At 35.0% G+C, this 23,206-nt stretch overlaps 1 protein-coding gene across 9 annotated transcripts in view; it reads left to right on the forward strand.

Moving 5' to 3' along the window:
• Window positions 1-23,206, forward strand: part of USP25 (ubiquitin specific peptidase 25) — a 126,922-nt gene that overhangs the window by 55,656 nt on the left and 48,060 nt on the right. For all 9 annotated transcript variants that reach the window (XM_053667225.1, XM_053667220.1, XM_053667223.1 and 6 more), the window contains 6 exons: window positions 6,004-6,141; window positions 9,326-9,402; window positions 10,784-10,857; window positions 17,349-17,497; window positions 22,546-22,673; window positions 23,058-23,153. In XM_053667225.1, coding sequence (XP_053523200.1) covers window positions 6,004-6,141; window positions 9,326-9,402; window positions 10,784-10,857; window positions 17,349-17,497; window positions 22,546-22,673; window positions 23,058-23,153 — 662 coding nt within the window. The remainder of the gene's footprint in view (window positions 1-6,003; window positions 6,142-9,325; window positions 9,403-10,783; window positions 10,858-17,348; window positions 17,498-22,545; window positions 22,674-23,057; window positions 23,154-23,206) is intronic.

The raw sequence follows: 23,206 nt of genomic DNA on the forward strand, positions 1-23,206 counted from the left end.
TGTTTTCTGACAATAATGAAATTAAGTTAGAAAACAGCAAAAAGATATCTATAAAATCTCACTGATAGTTTAAAGTTAAATAATGTATCTTTTAATAATTCAAAGAACAAAGTCAAAAGGGAAAGTTCAGAATATTTGGAACTGAATAAAAATTAAAACATGACATGTCACAATCAGAGGGATGCAGCTAAAGCAGTGGTCAGTGGGAAATATATGAACTAAACACTTTATTAGAAAATGAGAGTGGTTTCAAATTTATGACAACTTTCACATCGAGAACTTGATGAGAAAGAGCAGTTAATTTGAAAACAGAAGAAAGGACTAATAGAGATAAGAACATAAATCAATGAAACAAATCAGAAAAACAATAGAGAAAATTAATGAAATAAAAACTACTCCTTAAAATTGGTAAAAGCAATGAACCTCTAGGCTGAGCAAGAGGAAAAAAGGAAGAAGCAAATTTTCAATATAAAGAATGAAAGAGGGGCTTATCACTGCATATTCCGTAAATAATGAAAGAGGATAGTGGAGTATTATAAACAACAGATAAAAATCTTTAAAACTATAAGCTATCTAAGATCACTGATGAAAAAAAGATGTGTCATATTATATTATATTAATATTATATTATATTATTAACACTCTATTATGGTAGTGTGGGAAACTTGTACATGAAAATTGGGCTTTTAGTTAAGAACCCTGCCACCAAAAATTTAACAGCAAATGATTTCACTGGTGAATTATACTAAACATTTTAAGAAACAAATAATGTCAATTCTCTAAATGTTATTCCAGAAAATTTAGGAAGAGGTAGCACTTCCCACCTCATGAGCTCAGTGTTACCCTAAAACCAAAACTGTTACAGAAAAAGATATTCAAAGAAAACTACAGACCCATATTTCTCATGAATATAGAAACAAAAGTTGTAGCAAATTTTGGCAAACTAAACCCTACAGTATATATAAAGGCTAATACCTTATGGCAGGTGGGGTTTATCCAGGACCGCAAGATTAGTTATGTGTACAAAAATTAGTGTAATTCACCACATTAACAGACTAAAGAAAAAAAGCCATATGATTATCTTAGTAGATGAAGAAAAGAGGTTTGAGAAAAAGTAACATCTAATTATGGCAAAATATCTCTAAAACTAGGAACAAAAAGGAACTATCTTATCCTGATAAAGCTCATTTATGAACAATATAAACTAATATACTTAATGGCATAAGACTGAATGCTTTTTCCCAAAGCTCAGGAAAAATCAAGGATGTCAGCTCTCACCATTTCTATTAAACATTAGGCTGGAGTTTTTAAGCAGTATTGTAAAGCAAGAAAAAGAAATAAGCATGCAGATTGGAAAGTAAGAACTAAATCTGTTTGTGTGTTTATGTTTGTATTTATAACTTGGTTATATATGTAGAAAATCCCAAGTACTCTACCAAAAAAAATATGCTTAAAGCAAGAAATGACAAGATTACATGATACAAAGCAATCACAGAAATCAATTATATTTCTAAATATTTGCACTGTACAACTGGGAATTTAAATTTAAAATTACTTATATTAAATTGCATAAAATACAGACTTTTAGGGGTAAAGTAGACAAAAGATATATATGGAAAACTACAGACTGGGACTGACAGAGCCCTGGCTGGTATGGCTCAGTGTGTTGAGTGCTGGCCTGTGAACCAAAAGGTCACTGGGTTGATTCCTGGTCAGGGAACTTGCCTAGGTTGCAGGCCAGGTCCCCAGCTCAGGGTGTGTGAGAGGCAGCTAATCAATGTTTCCCTCTCTCCCTCCCTTTCCCTCTCACTAAAAAAATTAAATCTTTAAAAAATTATTTAAATTTTATTTTAAAAAGAATACTGCTGAGAGAAGTTAAAGTAGTAAAGTGGTATGTAGCATCATGTTCATGGATCAGGAAATTCAATATTGTTAAGGTATCACTTGTCCCCAACTTAATCTCTTTATTTAGTGCATTCCCTGTCATAATCCCAGGAGGCTTTTGGTACAAATTGGCATCCTGATCCTAATATTTATACGGGGAATCAAAACAGGTAGGGTAGCCATAGCAATTTTTAAATGAAAGGCAATTTGGGGGGAGTACTTACCAGGCTATAATAATTAAGGAACTCTCTTACTGGTGAAAAGATAGTCATGGAGACCATGGAGTAGAAGAGAGAGCCAAGAAACAGAACTGCACATACAGGGTGAATGGATTCTAATCAGTGTTGCCAGAACAATTCACTGGGCAAAGAAAAGTCTTTTAAATTATGGTGTCATAGCCAGAAAAATAATTCTCAATTCTTACAGGATATTTTACAGCCCTGCTTTAGAAATCCAAAGAGGTCTAGGGCACATGCCTGGGTTGCAGGGCCACGCAACTCAGTCGGGGGCACGCAAGAGGCAGCCACACATTGATGTTTCCCTCCCTCTCCTTCTCCTTCCTTTCCCCTATCTAAAAATGCAAATAAATAAAATCTTTAAAAGAAAAGAGGAATCCAAAGAGAATTTTTTGCTCTTATGAAAAACACTTTTCCAGTACTAATAATATAGGTCTTCTGTAAAAGTGAAGTTGCATAACGTGAACTTTCAGAACTCAGAGGATACTCCTCACATTGTGCCATTTTGACTCAGAAAGGTTTTATGGGAACACTTTGTTAGGGTGGTGTGTGAAACCTGTATACGAAAAAATTATAATCAATTATAGATCTAAAAGGAGGAACTAAAAGCATAAAAATTATTGAAGAAAACAGACATTTTTAGTGTTTTGGATTTAAAAGATTTCTTAAGTAGGACAATAAAAAGGCACAAGCCATAAAAGAAAACAATTATAAAATTAGACTTCATTAAAATTAAAAGCTTGTAATCTTTGAAAAATGTATACAAAAGAGGCAAAGCCTCAAAGAAAAAATGTTAGCAAAACATGTGTCAGCTAATGTATCAAGAAGATAGTCAGAGCTTGTACAGATCAATAATAAGACCAATAACCTGTTACCATATTGGGAAAAATATTTTAACACATACATCATCAAATAAGATATGCAGATTATAAATGACCACATGAAAAGATGCCCACTTTGTAAGTCATTGGAAAATGCAATTTGAAACTAAAGGTTCTGTGTACCTACAAGAACAAAAGTTAAAAGCATAGCTTACATGTAAGTGTTGTAGAATGTGGGCCTAGGACTCATATTACACTGCCGGTGGGAATCCAGGGCAGTACCTCTGGAAAAGTTTAGTTGTTTCTTAAAAGTGTTCATACAGTCTAGCCCCTCCTTTCTAAGTTTTTACTAAAAAAAGTGAAAGCATAGGTCCACACAAAGACATGTACAGTAATATCTATAGCAGCTGGAACAGGTTAATGGATAAATAAGTGTGGTATATCCATACAATGGAATACCACCAAGCAATAAAATGGAATGAATTATTATTAATGCAAACAGTCACATGAGTGAAGCTCAAAATAATTATGCCTATTGCACGAAACCAGACAGAAAGAAGTACATAGTGTATGATTTGATTTATATAAATTTGTAGAGAATAAAGAATGACCATGGTTGCCTGGGAGGATTAGGAAGGGGAAGGAGACATGCGGAACCTTTGGGGGATGATGGGTAGGTGTGTCTTCTTGACTGTGGTGATGCTCTCATGAACAGACATGTCTGAAGCTCATAAAATTATATACTTTATAATGTACGCCATACTGTACATCAGTTATATCTTGATAAATATGTTTGAAAACAGACAAAGAACAATGTTGGAATATTTTCATATGTGATGGTATTTTCATGATTTAGGTGAATATAGTAGCTGCTCTTAACATGATTTTGGAATTTGCCATTTGAAATTCAAAAAGATTTTTTAGCCATAGGAGTTGTCTGAGAGAAAATATTGTATTATATTAAGTATATTACTTTTCAAATATGCTTTTCAGCAGAATTCCACTGAATTTTTAAAAGTCATTTATTTTATCCTTGTTACTTGGCAGGGAGTGTCTCAAAATACTGCACTGACTTTAGATAATGAAGTTGATCTCAGGAAATTAAGGATAGTTATGGAAATTATGAATTAAAATTTGTAGTATTTACACTTCTAAAACTCATTTAAATAGGACAATTGTAGGAGACTAGAAAGTACAACAAAAAAATTATGTGTAGGGAACCGCTTCACAAGACATGGAAATATAGCTCAGCACCCATGTGGAAAAACTTATAATCTTTGAATTACAAGTTTTTCCCATTGGGGAGTGAGGTTGTCATGCAGGAACATGCCCATGGAGAGATTCTCCCATGGTAAATCAGGCCTGTGTTATACCTAGGCAGCTTTGTGATTTGCTCTTGCTAAAACTCCCTCACCCTGAGTTCAGGCAGAAAACACTTGCTGCATATCTTTAAAGGAACTTCCCCAAGTCTGTGCTAAGTCTCCCAAGGACTGAAGTGTAGTAAGACCTGTAACTCTTATCATTCCCTTGCATTTGCACCCTTTTTTCCTTGTTAATCTGTAAGAAATAATCAGTAACATCCCCTGCATTGCTATCTGTAAAAAGTACTTATCTAAAGCAAACCTAAGTGTAATGAATGAAAACCTTCTTTGATGTATGCTATTAGAAAGCCAATAAAAGCTTGTCAGGGCAAGGGTAGGGGTGCTCTCCCCTTGAGAGAGTGGTCCTACAGTCTCTTTTCCTCCACAGGACTCGGTAGTACCTGTGAATTTGTCTTATCTCGTCCACAGTGTTGCAGACCCCACAAGCCAGGTTCCGCATCAATTATGGATTAATTTTCTGTCTCATTTAAAACTTTTCCATTTAACTCTTATGGAATTTATTATACTTAAATAAAATCCATGCTTTCCATAGCTTAGCATTGTTATGTCAGGTAGTGCACTTTGTGATTGCTACAATGGTATGTAGTTTTCCATCAAGTGGCGAATATATTTGGAATCAATTTTCTTCCCTTATACCTGCTTCTTAGGATTCTTTTTTTAATGCATTCTGGAAGCAGCTATTTCTATACTGTTTATATTAGTCCAAAAACAACTCTATATGTATATACACATTTTATAGTGCTGAGAACTCCAACTCGGGAAACTTGGAAACCATTTCTAGTATTTAGATTGCATAAGTTTTATCTGTTAAAATTGTTACTGCAAGAGCTAACTGTAGTAAGAATTACTTTGGTTGCCATAAAGTATTTTGTACTAATTTGAATTACATTTCTTTTAAGCTTCCTGTTTTAAAATGAATTGCTCATGATAATATTGAGTTGTTTTTATTCTTTGGTTTAATCAACCAGTAAGAAGTGAATGAGTACTTTGTGTAGCAAAATGTTGTGGAAGAGAGACAGAAGTTCTTGTCTGTGAGAATTTTATGATCTTAACTGAGAAACACAAGATTTCAAAGGAACACTGTATATTACTTCAGTCTAATATTAGGATCTAGTTGAATTATTAAATATTATTCTGATAATTAGGATCAGCACATGACAGTGGCAGGTGGTGATGCATTGTTGAATGAAACACATTGATTTTAGTACCTGTGAACTTTGAAGGAATTATTGACTTGGCAGGATTTGGGAAGGCTTTGTGGAAAAGGAGGGATTTTTGCTTAAGTGGGTTTGTTGAGGTAAAGTACTTAAAAGCAGTGCCTGGCACATAGTTAGCACTCACTTAAAGGTGGAAGTTGCTGCTGTCTCCAGCAGCATCTGAATGGAAAGGGTTATAATACACACTTGAATGAGGAAGACATTCTTGGCTGGGTAGTGACGTGATGTGGTATGAGTATGTGCCATTTATGAGCTGAAATTGTGAGCTCAGCCTCGCTCGGTCCTTTGCTGTTTTTGTGCTTGCCTGCTTTGAGTCTTGATAACAACACTTTAGTTATGATGGAAGAGCGCTGGGCTCATTACTAATCTCTATTACTTAAATTTTCATTAATTTTAAAATGAGTATCATTTTACTGTAAAGATTTTGTTAATCTTCATTTAAAGGGTTTTTCCCCCCCAATAGGAGCATCGGAATTTGCCTTTTATGCGTGAACTGAGATACCTGTTTGCACTTCTTGTGGGTACTAAAAGGAAATATGTTGATCCATCAAGAGCAGTTGAAATTCTTAAGGATGCTTTCAAATCAAACGACTCCCAGCAGGTAGCTGTATTGTGCTTACTTGTTTATTAATTAACCATTTGTGTTTTACTTAATCTGATTATGCAGTCAGCACTTTTTGAAAAGATTCATGCAATTGAAGATGTTATTCATCTTTATTAAAATAAGCTGGAGCCATTTAAAACATTATTAATTTGGAAGATCTTTTTAATTAAGAAAAAGTAATAAGGTATAATTTATTATTGAAACTGGTAAGTTAAAACAATAGGTAAAAGTAAGAATGCTCTAAAATGTGTAATTAAAAACCTTCACATATGCATGATAACCCAATGCTAATACACAACCTGATTTGATGTGCCTGTTTTTGCTGGCAGGGAATGGCTTTCCTTAAGAGCTCAGAGAAAGTTTCTCAGCTACATTAACTTTGTTGTTGCTTTTATTTTCTCCTCTTTATGTAAAACGATTTAGTGGCTTTTTATTCATTTCTTTAAAAGAATATTGGGAATTTTTGTATGCTCTGTAAACAAACCAACATTTTTACATATAATTTGAGAAGTCAGAGAAAGGAAAGGAGGGAAGCAGAAGAGAAGCAAGAAAGTAGCAGAGAATAATAGCAGCGTTGGAAGCCATGGCAATGAAACAATGGGCAGAAGTAAAACATTTTGTAAAAGCCACTACATTTGCCGTGTAGTCTTTGTAGTACTTGGATGTGTCCTTGGTGCACAGGTGTGTGGAGAGTGTGTTGGGAGAAGGGTTCTGGAAGGTACGTAATTCTGCCATTCTGCCACCACCTTCTTTGTGCATTTTGGGGTGTTTTTTTTTACATTTTATGACAAAGATAAATGAACAAAAACAGTGCCCATAATGTTGTTGATGGAAATGCATTCCTTACACGGAGTAGTAAGAAAAGCATTTCAGGGACCCACATGTGGGAGATGAGGTGTGGTGAGATTTGCTGGGATGGAAATGAAAGGCTGCTCCCAGGCTCCCGGTGTTTCATTTGTGCCCATCAAGCTGTGGAGGAAGTTCAGCCTTGTCCTCTGGTACCCTTCTGGTTCTAAGTTTGTTTTTTGTGGGGTTTTTTTGTAGTAGTGCTTTCTTCTTTAGGATGTATATCCTATTTTCTTGTGGCACAGAGTACCCAATTAAATTTGAAAAGTCACTTCTGTACCTTGACTTATCTTTTTTTCTGGAATTGCTTTTTCTTTGTCTTTTTCTTACAAGGCAACACAAGCTTCACCTGGAGCCATGTCTGTGCACGGGTAGACTCTGGTTTTGTTTGAGGGGAGAGGAGACAGCCAGCCGTTAATGCTGTGATGTGCTCCAGAATGCCCCAGCGGGAATGCCTCTGCTTTGTGCTAGCAGTGTAGAATAATTACTTTTCTCGTCGCGGACTTTTTTCTCTACAAGGTCTTTTAAAGTATTTGCACATCAATTGAGGCAGATATAGGTTTGATTCTGATTCTCTCTACTCTTGAGGCACCTGAATCTGAAGTACACATTCATGACATAGTGGAATAAACCTATAAGTGAAGTAAGCATCATTATGTTTTTTTAAAAGTGTTTTTATACTTACATTCATGTTCTTTCTCATTATATCATATTTTGAAATATGCAGAAGTCTTTGGATACCCTTTGGGATATAGTACTGCCAATTTTAGCTGTAACTTTTAATTTAAAACTAAAATATTATAATAAAGGCCTCATCTTTTTTTCTCATTATGAAAGCAGGTAGAATTATTTTGTAATTGTAAATTTTAGATTGATTGCCAAAACAGACAGAGATTAATTTCTTCTGAAGAGTATTTTGATAACTAGGAAATCTTTTTGTTTCTTGTCAAATATCCTTGCAAGATAAGGTGCTATAGCTTGCTTGGATAACTGTAACATGTTACAACAATCCAAGTGACTTAAAAACAATAGAAAATTTTTTCTCCATAGTTCAAGAGGCCAGAAACCCTAAATAAAGGTGTTGGCTCGGCTTGGCTTCCTCCATGGCTCCGAGGGAGATAGGCCTTTCTTGCCTCCATTGTCTTCTGTCGGCTCCTGGCGTTCCTGACTCGGGGCAGCCGAGCTCCAGTCTCCTCTTCTTCTTCACGTCCCCTGTGCGTCTGAGTGTTTGCTCACATTCTGTGTTTTGTAAGAACCCTCATAATTGGATTTAGGCCCTCTCCTACACCAAGATGATCTCATCTTGAAGTCTTTACCTTAATTATGTCTGCAAAGATTTATTCTCAATAAGTTTACATTCTGAGGTTCCTGGTGGACATATATTTTGGCAGGTGACTGTTTAACCTACTACAGATAGTATGGATATTTGTAGCTGGATTTTTTGCTGACTTTAGTTGTTTTTAACTATGCAAGTTTGGAGTAATTTGTGTAATCTTCCTAGACCTTGGTTTCAATATTTTAAAGGTGTATAGGTAGGCCCAGATGCTCTTAAAACAACTTTTAGATGGAAAAACATATGATAGTAAGTTGTTTTATATCTAGGGCTGGTTTGATAATTAAAGACAAATTGCTTACATTGATTTATCTGTTCCTTCCCCAGGTTTGATGTGAACCCATTTTCTATGTTTCAACTCATATATCTGAAAATATTGTGCTAGTCAATATGTACAACTGCTGTTGGCTATTCCTGGTTTTCTCTTAGGGGAGCTAGAACCAAAGGAAGGGGTAACAAAAGGTGGTGGATATGCTGGTTCTGGGTGGAGGATCAGTTTGAAGTTCATGGGGTAGTAGACTCAATAGTTGGGCAGTCAGTGATCGATTGAACTCAACCTAAGTTAACAGATACTTTAGTTAAGTTGTTACAGCTTTTTAAAAAATGAATTAAGAAAAGCATATCTTCCTTCTAAGAGAGAAGCCAGTAATAATTCTCTATAAAATGAAGAACTTTTTGGTGATAGGGGTGTTTTTTTAAATATTCATTACAGAGCTTTTTTGAGAGACTAATAATTCTTTTTAAAAACCTCATTTGTTAGTTTAAATTTTTTTCCTGAAATAGGACCCACTCACAATGATTATCAATATAGTACTTGTTTTTCTTAAATACTGGTTTTAAGTTATAAATATTTCTTGCATTTGATGTGAAAGATTTCATGTGATGCCTTTGTGAGGAATCAGTAATTATAGATTCGAATATCTAGCTGTAAGTTTTATGTTACAATATTTAGTATTATTGTAAATAGGCTCAAAAATCAACAGACTTTTTCTCTTTCCACAGCAAGATGTGAGTGAGTTTACACACAAATTATTAGACTGGTTAGAAGATGCCTTCCAAATGAAAGCTGAAGAAGAGACGTAAGTTACCATGAAATTTATTGTTAGGGTTTTAAGAGCTTTATAAATAGCATTCTTTTTTTTTTTTCTTTTTATGTATTCAATGTCAACAGAGAAATAGGAATCTAACATAGACACATGGGAACCCAAATGTAATTCTATATTATTGACTAGCTGTTTGGAATTTGTGGACACAAAGGCTGGTAGCTTTAGATTTCCACTATAAGAGCAGCATCTAGCCAGAAATATATAAAAACTGGTCCCTGAAAGGGCTAGTTCCAAATACCTGCTTCTTTTTCTTAGATTCAGTGAGGAGAGGGACATATTTCAAGTAAGACTTAAGATTTCAGAAGAGATGGAAAAGTTCTAGCTTCTTTCTAAAACAGTTTCAGAAAAGGGGGAAGGGGCATTTGACTAGAGCCCAAAGAAAATTAACAGAAAGTAAATTAATACGCAAGACTTCAAAATTGGAATAGAATTTCTTCCGTTAGAAGAAACAAGGATTCAGAAAATAGTCAAGTGGCACTCTTTTAAGACTCCAGATAAAAAGCAGTTTAGGAGTAATGTGTTGAAGATAGGACGCTGTATATGAAATGTTTACAGAAAATCTGGATAGATTTCAGAGGAGAAACTAGGAGCTTCGGGGTAAAGCATTTAAAGAACTGCTGAGAGCCCTGGCCAGTGCGGCTTTCTCATAGAGAGCCACTGGCCCATAGACGGAAAGGTTGGTGGTTCAGTTCCGAGTTAGGGCACATGCCTGGGTTGGGGGTTCAATCCCTGCTCCCGGCACATACAAGAAGGCAACCAATTGGTGTTTCTCTCTCACATGAATGTCTCTCTCTGCCCCCCACTTCCTCTTCCTCTAAAAGCTATAAATTTTAGTATTAGAACCTTGAAGTTACAAGGAACATGAGCTTTTAAGAAAGGAACCAGAGCGGATGACTCTAGAGGAAGCACACATAGGCTCTCCATTAGTCTGGCAGGGCAGTATTGCTGGTGGAATCTTTCAGCTCAGAAGATGGACAGGGCTTGTTTGATTAAGCGTGGCTTCGCCCTTCCCAACAAGCCCACATAACCATATGTCATACAAATAACCGTATATCATACAGGCACTCGTGAGCACAGGCTATGGCAGGTCCTCTTGTAAGGGCATCCTGCGTAGTAAGTCATTTTAACCTTTAAAATATCCTTGTGAGTTTAATTGCGGTTATTATCTTCAGTTGACAGGTGATGAAATGGAAGAGTAAATTTAAGTACTTTACCCAAGGTGACACTAAATAGCAGAGCTGAGTGCATGATAACCATATACATTATTGTTCTTTTAATTTTTTCTTTATTATTTACAAGTACAAAAATGTAACATAAATATAACCATATTTATGTCTTTTTGAACATGCTTTAGGGACGAAGAGAAGCCAAAGAACCCCATGGTGGAGTTATTCTATGGAAGATTCCTAGCCGTGGGAGTACTTGAAGGTATAGTTATGTTTACCTTTTATTACAATAGAAGAGATATTATCTGTTAGCTCCTTTGTCTTAATACTAACTCTTATTTGTTGAATGATTATTCATTTTAATTGACCTACCCTGTCTAGAATTCCCGTTACATTGTGACTATTAATCATTTACATACAAAGCACAGAATGTGTGATGAAAACAAAGGTACAGAGTGACTTACCACATGCTAATTGATACTTAATATTATCCTGTTCTTTCCCTGGGAAGGCTTATATAATTGGTGAATATTAGGATACAGGGATTGAGGGGGCAGTTGTTGGTGGGTCTTTTGAAAATAATAATGTAGTTAAATATTGTGTTTTGGACTATTATCACTGTCTTTGAGGGTTTCAGGTCTATGAATGTTGAAAGCTGCCTTTAACAATTTAGCATAATCAAGATATTGCAGGGTTTTTTTCCTTTTTATTGAATTTATTGGGATGACACTCATTAACCAAGTAATACAGGTGCACAATTTTACAGCACATCATCTGTGCAAGGTATTGTGTGTTCACCACCCTAAGTCAAGTCTTTGTCCATCACCATTTATCCCCCCATACCCTCCTCTACTTCCCTCGGCACCCCCCAGACATGACCACACTATTGTCCCGACCAAGAGTTTTCTCTCTTTCTTTTTAATTCAGTCCCTCCACTCCCCAGCCCAGCTCCACTCCTCACAGCTGTCAGCCTGCTCTCTGTGACTGTGTCTCTATTTTGCTTGTTAGTTCATTTTGTTCATTAGATTTCACATTTGAGTGGAATCATAGGGGACTTGCTTTCTCTGACGGGCTTATTGCACTTAGCGTAATCTTCTCTAGGTCCATCCATGCTGTCACAAAGGGTGAGGAGTCCTTGTTTTTGATGGCTGAGTAGTATCCCATTGTGTAAATATACCACAGCTTTTTATCCATTCATCTACTGATGAAACATTGGGGCTGCTTCCAGATCTTGGCAATTGTAAATAATGCTGCAGTGAACATAGGGTGCATATGTTTTTTCAAATTGGTGTTTCGGGTTTCTTCAGATAAATTCTCAGAAGTGGAATAGCTGGGTCATGAGACAGTTACATTTTAAATTTTTTGAAACGACTCCATACTGCTTTCCACAGTGTCCGCACCAGTCTGCATTCTCACCAGCAGTGCAAACGGGATCCCCTTTCTCCACATCCTTGTTGACACAAGGACCCCCTTGTAATGTCTGTTGATTTATTGATATAGCCTTTCTGACAGTATGAGGTGACTCTCCTGGTGGTTTTAATTTGCATCTCTCTCATGCTTAGTGACATTGAGTATCTTTTCATATGTCTACTGCCCATCTGTATGTCTTCTAAGGAGAAGTGGCTATTCAAGATCTTTGACCATTTTTTAATTGTATTGTCTTTTGGGGGATATTGAGTTTTTATGTTCTTTATAGATTTTAGATATTGACCTCTTATCACATATATTGGGGAATATGTTCTCTTTTTCAGTGAGTTATCTTTTCATTTTGTTAATGGTTTTCTTTGTTCTCTGAAAACTTTTTGGTTTGGAATAGACCAATTTGTTTATTCCTTCTTTTGTTTCCATCGCCCAAAGGGAGATAATCTGAAAAAATATTGCTATGACAAATGTCCTAGATTTTACTGCCTGCGTTTTCAACTAAGATTTTTATGGTTTCAAGCCTAACATTTAAGTATTTAATTCATTTTTAATTTATTCTTATGTATGGTATAAGTTGGTTATTTAGTTGTATTTTTTTGCATTTACCTGTCCAGTTTTCCCAACACTATTTGTTGAATAGACTGTCTTTACCTGATTGTAATGTTTTTTGCCTCTTTTCTCAAATGTTAATTAACCATAAAGGTTTGGGTTTATTTCTGGGCTCTTTATTCTGTCTTTTGATCTATGTGTATGATTTTATGCCAGTACCATGCTGTTTTGATTACCATGGCCTTGCAGTATAGTTGGATAGCAGCTAATATGATTGTTATAACTTTGTGGTTCTTTCTCATGATCGCTACAGCTATTAGGGGTCTTTTGTCATTTCATAAAATTTTTCAAAATATTTGTTCTGGTTCTGTGAAAGATGCCATAGGTGTTTGGTAGTAATTGTGTTGAATCTATAGATTGCTTTGGGTAGTATGGACATTTTAATGATGTAATTCCTCTTATTCATAAACACAGTATATGCTTCTGCTTATTTATATCTTCCTGAATTTCTTTCTTCATTGTCTTATAATTCTCCAAATATAGGTCTTTTACCTCCTGGGTTAAATTTACTTGTATTTCTAGGTATTTTTTTATACAATTGTAAATGGGATTGTTTTCTTAGTTTTCCTTTCTAATAGTTCAGTATTGGCACATGAAAATGCAACTGATCTCTGAATATTAACTTCGTATGCTGCCATTTTGCTGAATTCATTTATCCATTCTAGTAGTTTTTTGGTGGAATCATTAGGGTTTTATATATAGTGTATCATATCATCTGCACATAATAACAGTTTAACTTCTTCCCTTCCAATTTGGATGCCTTTTATTTCTTCTTCTTGTCTGATTGCTGTGACTAGGATGCCCAGTACTTTTTGAATAAGACTGGGGAAAACAATATCCCTGTCTTGTTCCTGATCTTAGTAGAAACACTTTTAGTTTTTGCCTATTGAGTATGATGTTGGCTGTGGGTTTCTCACATATGGCCTTTATTATGTTGAGGCAAGTTCCCTCAATTCCCATTTTACTGAGAGGTTTTTTTTTTATCATAAATGGCCGCTGGGTTTTATCATATGCTTTTTCTGCATCTATTGATATGATCATGCGTTTTTTATTCTTCATTTTGTTTATGTGGGATATCATGTTTAATGATTTGTGGACATTGTACCAACCTTTCATCTCCGAAATAAATCCCACTTGATCATGGTGTACGATCTTTTTGATGCATTGCTGTATTCAGTTTGCTAATATTTTGTTGAGGATTTTAGCAACTATGCTCATCAGGAATATAGGCATATAATTTCCTTTATTTTTTAGTGTCTTTATCTCATTTTGGAACTGGGATAATGCTGGCCTCATAAATGAGCTTGGGAGTCTTTTTTCCTCTTGAATTTTTTGGAATACTTTGAGGGCGATAGTTGTTAGTTCTTTTTCCAGTGTTTGGTAAAAGTCACCTGTGAAACCATCTGGTCCAGGATTTCTGTTTGTCAGGTGTGTTTTCATTACTGCTTCAATTTCACTGGTTGTGATCTGCCTATTCAAAAGACTGCATGTTTCTAGAAATTTATCCATTTTATTCAGATTGTTCAAATTTCTCTTCTCTTTCTGGTATCCTCCTATGTTGCAGATATTGTTACACTTCGTGTCCTAAATGTTTCTTAAACTATTCTTATTTTTTGCTATTATTTTTTCTGTCCTGAATCATGTGGCTCACTTGGTCTGGTGTCATCCCAGAGAGCAAAAGGTCACCAGTTTAATTCCTGGCCAGGGCACATGCATAGGCTACAGGTTAGGTCCCTGATTGGAACAGGTATGAAAGGCATCCAATCAGTGATTCTCTCTCATCCATGTTTCTCCCTTTTTCTTTCTCTCCCTGCCCCTTCTCTCTAAAAAAAATAATAATAAATTTAATAATTGTTTTTTTGCTGCTCTAAATTGGTTTTTTTTCTACTTTGTCTTTCAAATTATTAATTTAATTATCTGCTTCACCCAACCTACTATTTATTCTTTCCAGGAGTTCATCATTTCAAATATTGTATTCTTCATTTCTAACTGCTTGTATTTTATGGTTTCTATGTCCTTTTTCATGCCGTCAAACATCCTTATCACCATTACTTTGAACTGTATATTTTATATCTGATAAATTGCTTTTCTTATTTCATTTACCTCTTTTTCTGGATATTTCTTTTCTGTTCTTTCATTTGAGGGGTTATTTTTAGTCTGTCCTTTTTGGCTGCCTCTTTGTGTTTGTTTCTGTGTATTAGATAGATCCGCTCTGAAGCCAGTCTTCATGGGATACATGTCCTATGGGGTGCATTCAGGTACTTCTGACTGTCATTAAGAGTATCTGAATATTACTGAGGAAAACTATAGTGGATCAAGAACCTATAGCAGATACTAAGCTTCACTGGTCTCAATTCTTTCACCCTACCTGGCAGTCATATTTATTTTGTTCAATCACTGTCTGCAGCCCTGTTTTCTGCATTAATGATATCCATCTTTTCTACTTTCAATCTGATCTCTTTGTTTCTTTATTGTCTGAAAAACACCTTACCTCAAATTTCATGAGTTTACTGAGAAACTAATGAAACCTAACCAGTCATCCTAAGGCACTGAATCTAATTTTTAAAAATAATATTACATAGTTCTTAAAAACATTATCATCAGATATATGTGCTTCGGACTCCACATCCTGGATCCGTTCCAAACGCAACTGTATTTATATTTGTCTCTTCAGATAATAGAGGAATATTCAATCTAATATCACCAGGCTATTTATATGTTCTCAGAATCTCATTCCTTCATGCTTTCACTCAGACTTTACTGTACTTACTATCTTGTGGGTAGTTTTTTGTTGCTATTCTTGTTATTTTGTGTCTTCAGCTTTTCCTTCTTTAACACGTCTTGCTCGCTGATATTTAGACTTGGTCTGGTGTTGTATATCTTAAAAAAACTTTTCCCTTCACACACTCTTTCCAGTTAATCCTGTTTATAAAGTTAAGCCCCTCTAAAGAGAGGTTTGATTTCACCTGCTAACTCTCCATTTATTGCTTTTGCTTCTGCTTCTGGTCCAGACCTCTTCTAAAAGGAATCTTTTTAAGGTTATTGTATTGATTTTTCACATGTTCAGGTTCGTTGGATCCCTCTTGTTTCTCATATTGAACTCTTATCAGCTATTAATTTTATTGACTCTACTCCTTCCTCTTCTTCCTTTTTTTCTATTGTTTTCATAAAAATACTTCTTTGACTTCTGTGGCACCATATTTTGTTGGCTTTTTAAACATTTCTGAGTGAGCACTTCTTAGAAGTTATATTTGTAGTCTCCTATATCTAAGGCAGGACATTCAGGGACTCGGCGTAGGCCCTTCCTCACTCTGATGGTTCGCTAGGCAGTCTCATTCACTCCCTGGATTTCACACTCTCAGCAAGCCAGCAACTCTCTCAATTAGAACTTTGGACCAGAGGATTCGTCTTACAGACTCATATATCCAACTGTCTTCTCTACTTGAAATCTCTTGGGACATTCTAAAACAATGATGGCCACTATTACCTTAAAACAAAAGGAAAAAAATCCACTGTGCTTTCTTCAGTGGTGCCCCTTTCAGTACACAAACACCAATCCAATTGTTGATGTTTCACATCTGAGTCTCATTCCTGATACCTTCCTTACTCTTCTGTCCTCCATCCTGCCCAGGAGCCAGTCAGCCAGGTCTTGCTGGGGTCTCGTATACGTGCGTCAGTGTGTCTGTGGGTAAATTCATCTGCTTTTGTACTTTTACTAGTAACACCCCACACTACTTGTATTTCTAGATGGATTCAGTAATGATCTCCTAATAGTCTACCACTCACTTAACACGAAAGCCAGAAGGATGTTTTAAAAATCTAAATCTGATCCTGTTATTCCTAGATTTAACAATTTGATGACTTTCTATTATACTCAGAATATACTGGGGAAAAAAACTCTTAACAAGGGCCATTAGATTTTGTAGATTTTGACACAACTACCTAACTTTTCATTGTCATTCCCCATTGCTTCCCCAAGCTATACTGTCCTCTTCTTAATTCTTCAAACATGCCAAGTTCTCTGCAGCTTTAAACTCTTATGTGTGCTCTTCCTTGGCCAAGAATACTCCATAGGTCCCTGACACTCTGGCCTGCCTAAGTCCCACTCACTATTCAAGTCTCAGCATAAATGGCCTTTTGCTGTAGAATTCTTGTCTGTTCTACTCTCCAGCCCTAAAGACAAGGGTAGCTCCTCCTTTTTAACTCTCTTATAGCAGTCTGTCTCACCACACCTTTTATAACACTTAAAACAACAAACATTATTTATTCAGTTATATGTGTAATTAATGTGTATAATGTCTTCCAAAGAGGCTGAGAGTTTCCTCAGTGCAGGAACCATATTTCTTTTGTTTACTGTTCTACATATTCTCAGTGTTTAGCACAGTATCTTACCTTTAGAAGGTACTCTTTGAAAGAATAAATTAATAAACAAAAATATACATGTGTGTATATATATATACACACACACATACATGCACATACATGTGTATATATAATTGCATAAATACTGTGTGTGTGAATTGAATATCTCTGGCTAGATGTGAATGTACATATGTACATGTATAAACCAAGAGGAAAATTACCCAAACTCACTACTCCCTGGAACGTAATCAGTCAAAGTTAAACAGTTTTGAGGTTCAAGAGATAATTCTTATATACAGTTAGTAGCTAAAAGGCCACGATGAGGAACAGTAATTTAATTAATTTTCCCCCCTCCTATAGGTAAAAAATTTGAAAATACTGAAATGTTTGGTCAGTACCCACTTCAGGTCAATGGATTCAAAGATCTACATGAGTGCCTAGAAGCTGCTATGATTGAAGGAGAAATTGAATCTTTACATTCAGAGAATTCAGGAAAATCAGGCCAAGAGGTGAGTTTAGCATTTACATCATTCCTCTCCCTCAGGTCTTCCCGACAGTGCAGTAAAGCACAATGTAAGGCCCTATTTCTGTAGCTCCCCAATAATTGAGAGAATACTCTGAATATATGTTTGCACTTAATGATGGTAATTTAGACACATTTGGGAAACCTTCACAGTTAATATAGTTTATAACCTATATTATATTGTCATATAAACAGACGTTCTCAAAATTTTCTGTTAAAATTTTCCTTTTGGATATTTTTTAGTCTTTTTAGACTTTTTAGTTGAGGTGCCAGTAATTACAACATGGTAGTTCTAGAAGTAAAGAAGAAAAACGCTGTTAGGGTGGAATTCTATGAAGATATATGTTACTTATATTAAATATTATTGGAATTTGTCCAAGCCTAAGTAGGCAACATCAGACCCCTTTTCTTGTAAAATTGCTGGGTAATTGTATGAAAGGCAGATGGAAGAACTTGCTTTCTACAAAAAGAAATAATTTGCAAAATATTAATACCTTTTACCTGTTTGTCTGTGTCCACTGGTCTGTTCTCCCACCCAACTCTGTCTCTTCAACTCCATCTGTGTGTCCATCTACCCATTCATGTGTTTATCCATCAGGGAGCGTTTACACAGTAGAAAGCAAAGGACAGTGTGTCTCTAAAATCATCGTTAAGCAATTGCGGGTGGTTGTCTCTTTGTAAGATCCAAGCCTGAGAGCAGGATCTTCATCTGCGCCATTCACTGCTGTGTCCCTAGTGGGTAGTACAGTAACTGCAAATAGAATTGAGTAACACATTGATTGACTGAATGAATGAAAATCTTAGTGTTATCAAAAAAAATTCAGAGGTCTTTACCCTGAATAGGTGCTTAATAAATATTAAGTGGTGCTATCTCTGCGTTGATTATGTAAAAAAGGACTGGGTTCTTATATCTTGGGAATAAATTGATTTAATCTGAATTGTGTGATTTTTTTTAAAAAAAGATATAATTAACCATGTTTTGTTCTAAAACCTTTTCTTCCCTCAAACACCCACACAAAAACAGAAGTAAATAATATTTATTACTTTGTTTTTTAAGAGGAAAAGAAAAAGGATATGTGAAATCATTTTTCCCTACATCACAGAGTGCTCACTTCAGTCATTTTCAGCAGATGCCTGGGCCCCACTGCAAAGCTGTCAGCTTGGAGCCTGGGGTAGGGATGTGGTACGTGGCACAAGAGCCCCGCAAGTGACTCTGATGCAGACCTGTGGCTGGGAATATTTAAAGAAAGCTTATTTATTTTCATTGGGAAACATGGCCTAGGACTGCGACTTTCCCAGGATCCCATAAGGGGACCAGAAAGCAGGCATCCTTGAAGTGTGATCTGCTTTCTATTATTAAGTAAAATGATGATGGATGGACAGGTTCAGGCCGGGAAAGGTGGGATGGCATATTCCTTACTTTGTCAAAGTAGCTTGTAAGCTAAATACTCCATGTTTTATTGGTAAATAATCTTTGTGACACGGTCCGAGCTTTTAAAAATGCTTTCCTTACGTTGACTTTAAATGTCATTATTTTTTAAAAACTACTTTGTCCTTCCCCTTTGCCTCATAATCTAAGGCCTTACACTGTGCTATATGCTCTCTGCCTACGCTTTTCCAGCTGACCTGTGGAATACAATGGTTGTCATCATCTCTAAATGCAGCAGTTTTTAAGCAGTCTCAATAATAGCATTTTTAGTCACCTGTGATTTCTATTACCAATTGTCTAGATTTGTTGAACACAGTAGTTTCACTGATAATTCAGCCTGGTTTAAGAGGATCACCAATGAAAATTTACTATCTTAAAAGTTTTTAATAACATTTAAAAATTTTAGTCTTATTTCATTATATCCTTCAGAATAACTCTCTTATTTCTCCTTGAGTCTCTACAAAAACCAATGAAAAACATTTTAGGCTTGTTTCTAAAGTGGCATAACCTCTGATGATAACACCTCTAACACTATTATTCAGTAAAAATTGTTGATTTTATTTTGATACAGAAAATATCTTTTTTGCTGAAACAGTTGTGGTACTTATTGGGAATACCTTTAGTCTCCAGAATTACCATGTTAAAACATTCAGTGAGCTGTAAGAGTTTAAATTTCTGGAATGACATAACAGGAGACAACTAAATAAATCAAAAATAGTTATATGTAAGATAAATACTCATAAAATATATTTCTAAAATATGTTTTTAAGGTAAAAGGACAGACGAGTGAAGACAAATGACAGAAACTGTTTTATGAATTGGAATAGAAGGGTTTTTTTTTTATTTTCATTCTTAGTTTATATCTCGGCTTTGTTTGGTGTTCTAGGGGAAATTCGAAATGGCAAGTCTGTTTTTTGTTTTGTTTTGTTTTGTTATGTTATGTTTTCCCCCTGCATAATGTACTCTCACAAAAGCAAGGTTTAAGACATATTAATAGAAAAATTAGCCCTGGCTGGTACAGCTCAGTGGATTAAGTGTGGGCTATGAACCAAAGGGTCACCAGTTCACAATTCCTAGTCAGGGCACATGCCTGGGTTGTGGGCCAGGTCCCCAATGGGGTCCAGGTGAAAGGCAACCACACATTGATGTTTATCTCTCTCTCTTCCTCCCTCCCTTCCCCTCTCTCTAAATAAATAAATAGCATTTAAAAAAAAAAAGAAAGAAAAAATAGCTCTTACAACTCATAAAAATGACTGTATTCTTTCTAGAATATAAATTTATAGTCATGATAAATTAGGAAGCACCTTTGTTAGCAATGCTAATAATGTAAGTTTTTACTCATAAATTATATTATTCTATTACTCCTATAGGTTTATTATATAAATATAGATATAATAATTCTGTTTAGGGATGTGGAGAACATAAACATCATTTTTACCTTTAATGACTAGTGCCTCACAAGCATCACGTACCAGTTATTAAATTAAAAAAGTAAATACTTTTTTTATTGCATGGAAAATAGTATTTTGAAAGAAAAAACTCTCATTGTCTTTCTTGATATTCTAGTTATATACTACTGTACTTACAATCCTAAAGTCATGGAGCTATAGATACCCACAGCATTTTCTAGAATGAATTTAGGGAATGTCTAGCTATCTCTTCATTTCTCTGCCAGCTTGAGAATGAGAAAGTGAAATGCTTCTATTTCTGTGGTGGGAAAAACTGCCCCTGATGTTAGAGGAAATGCATTCACAACAAATGCATGTTACATAACATATTGTGAACGGCCTTCGGTAAGGCATGGAAGCTATTTCCTGGACTTTTTCTGGTCTGCAGGGAAGCATACTCCCAATTTGGGTCATTTTAATTTCCCTTGGCCCTGGTAGGTTTCCATGAATTAAAGTATATGACTGTTTCATTTTAATGGTGACTTTTAAAGTGTTGCAGTAAAATATGAAAGTAATCGTTTGTGAAATCTACTTATATACTTGTTTCAGAATCATCAAATGGAATAGAGAATGATATCCTTAGGTTCAAAATTTGTGATGTGTATGAAGTATGTTTTAATTTCTTTTCTTTTAATCCTCACCCAAAGAAATGGTTATTTTGAGAGAGAGACAGAGAGAAACACTTTCCTGAAAGAGAAACATCTAGCCATTGCCTCCCATATGCACTCTGACTGGGGATCGAACCCACAACCTTTCTGATGTACAGGAGGGTGCTCCAACCAACTGAGTCACCTGCCCAGGGCTGTCTTAATTCTTAATAGTAGTTTTAGGTGTGGATTAAAACTAACTAGAATTTTTGCCAGTGCCATAGGAGAACAAAATAAATAAGCAAATCTGATCAAGAAATTTTAAAACTTGAAATGTTTCTGATCTTTTATAATTTTCTCTAGTCAACTTCAGATAATACCCATATATAAGATAAAACAAATTCATTAAACTTCAGCTTATCGTAGAAGATAAACCAAATCCAATTCAGGAAACCTCAATTCAAGTAATCATTAGCAGTTGAGGAGGCAGAAATAGTTTTGAATAACCATTTATTTTTATAAGCTCTATTTAGAGAAAAGTAGCAACTTCCAAGATTTTAGTTAAATCCAGTTTGCCAGATGTACATCATTCCTGCTTTTGGGGATGTTTGAATTTAAATTAGTATACTCAGCTTCCTGACATTTGTGTGGTATCATTTTCTGGCACTTGAAAACATTACACATCATTTAGTATGTATCAGTTTATTTTTATAGTAGTACAAAGCTGTACATCACATGGCTTATAATAAGCACTTTAAACACACTTGTCGCATTATTTTGTACTTCTGTATTTGTTGATTCACAATTTTGTTCATTTTTATTTCTCTTTAAGTAAATAATGTTTATATAAAACATGAATCTGTTTTATGGAAATAATTTTTTGAAGTTTTGTATTTCATGCTTAACTGAGCAGTTGCCAAAGTGTGTGGAGCAGTTGGTCCATAGCAATAAAAGCATTTATTTCATTAAATACTAGTCACTTAAAAAGATTTCAAATATAGTTACCATAAATATGAATTTTATGTTTTTAGTGACAGATCTTTTTCTTAGTCAAAATTCCAGTAGCAAAAGTGAATGTAAAACAGTTTCTGCTTTTTAGTATGAGAATAGTGATCATATATGCTATACCTTTATTTTTTAATGTCCTGCATCTTACAGTTTGTCACAGGTCTTTGGCAATATGGTTGACTATAACAAGAACAGCATATTATTCATGTTTAGTGATATAATATTGAAGCATTCGGAAGACTTGAGCTACTAAGTTATGACTTTCACCAGTACCTTTCTCTTTAGGTTAGATTCCAATGTAAAGAATTATCATGGAAGGACATTTACAAGATTTTTCTTTTCCCTGGTTGTGTGTTGTCCTCATCCTTGAAATTTTCAAGAGGTGTGAAAATTTTTAGGAAGAAGTTGAGTTTTATCTAAATATCATACCTACTCACTTCTTTGTGATGTCAGCATTATGATGATACATTTAAAAGTGCCTTTGCTGACACCCTGTGCCTGAAATGGGAGTGGAGAAAACAGAAAGGTGATACTAAGGCTTTTAATCATTGTTTTCTTTCAGCACTGGTTTACTGAACTACCACCTGTGTTAACATTTGAATTGTCAAGATTTGAATTTAACCAGGCATTGGGAAGACCAGAAAAAATTCACAACAAATTAGAATTTCCTCAAGTTTTATATCTGGACAGGTATGGTTTGGGATACATCATGACTTAGTTTTTAAACAGTAACCAAGTGAAGAATTACTGTGTTTAGAGAATAATTTTGCTTAATTTCCTTAGAATTAACCTTTACTTTTTGCATAATATATCAAGTAGCATTTGTCAAGAAAAACTTAGTTCTTTTCTACTTAGTAAGGTATAATTACTATAAATAATGTTAGAAGGAAGTTTTTAAAAAGATTTTTTTATATCATAATTCTGTCAGAATTTTCAAAAATACTATTTTGTACTGTCTGATATTTTATTACAAAATTTTGAGTGAGTTTATCTTCTATGGCATTGTCTAGACTTAATAGTGTATCTACTTCCATGACATTTAGAAATACTAATGATGGCTACTCTTCCTGATAGATATATGCACAGAAACAGAGAAATAACAAGAATTAAGAGAGAAGAGATCAAGAGACTGAAAGATTACCTTACAGTGTTACAACAAAGACTAGAAAGGTATTGTAAATTTTACAGAATTATAAGCTAACTATAGAAATTTATTTTTTAGA

The sequence above is a fragment of the Artibeus jamaicensis genome, unplaced genomic scaffold, assembly GCF_021234435.1.
Source record: "Artibeus jamaicensis isolate MK-2021 breed Jamaican fruit bat unplaced genomic scaffold, CSHL_Jam_final contig_466, whole genome shotgun sequence".
NCBI lineage: Eukaryota > Metazoa > Chordata > Mammalia > Chiroptera > Phyllostomidae > Artibeus > Artibeus jamaicensis.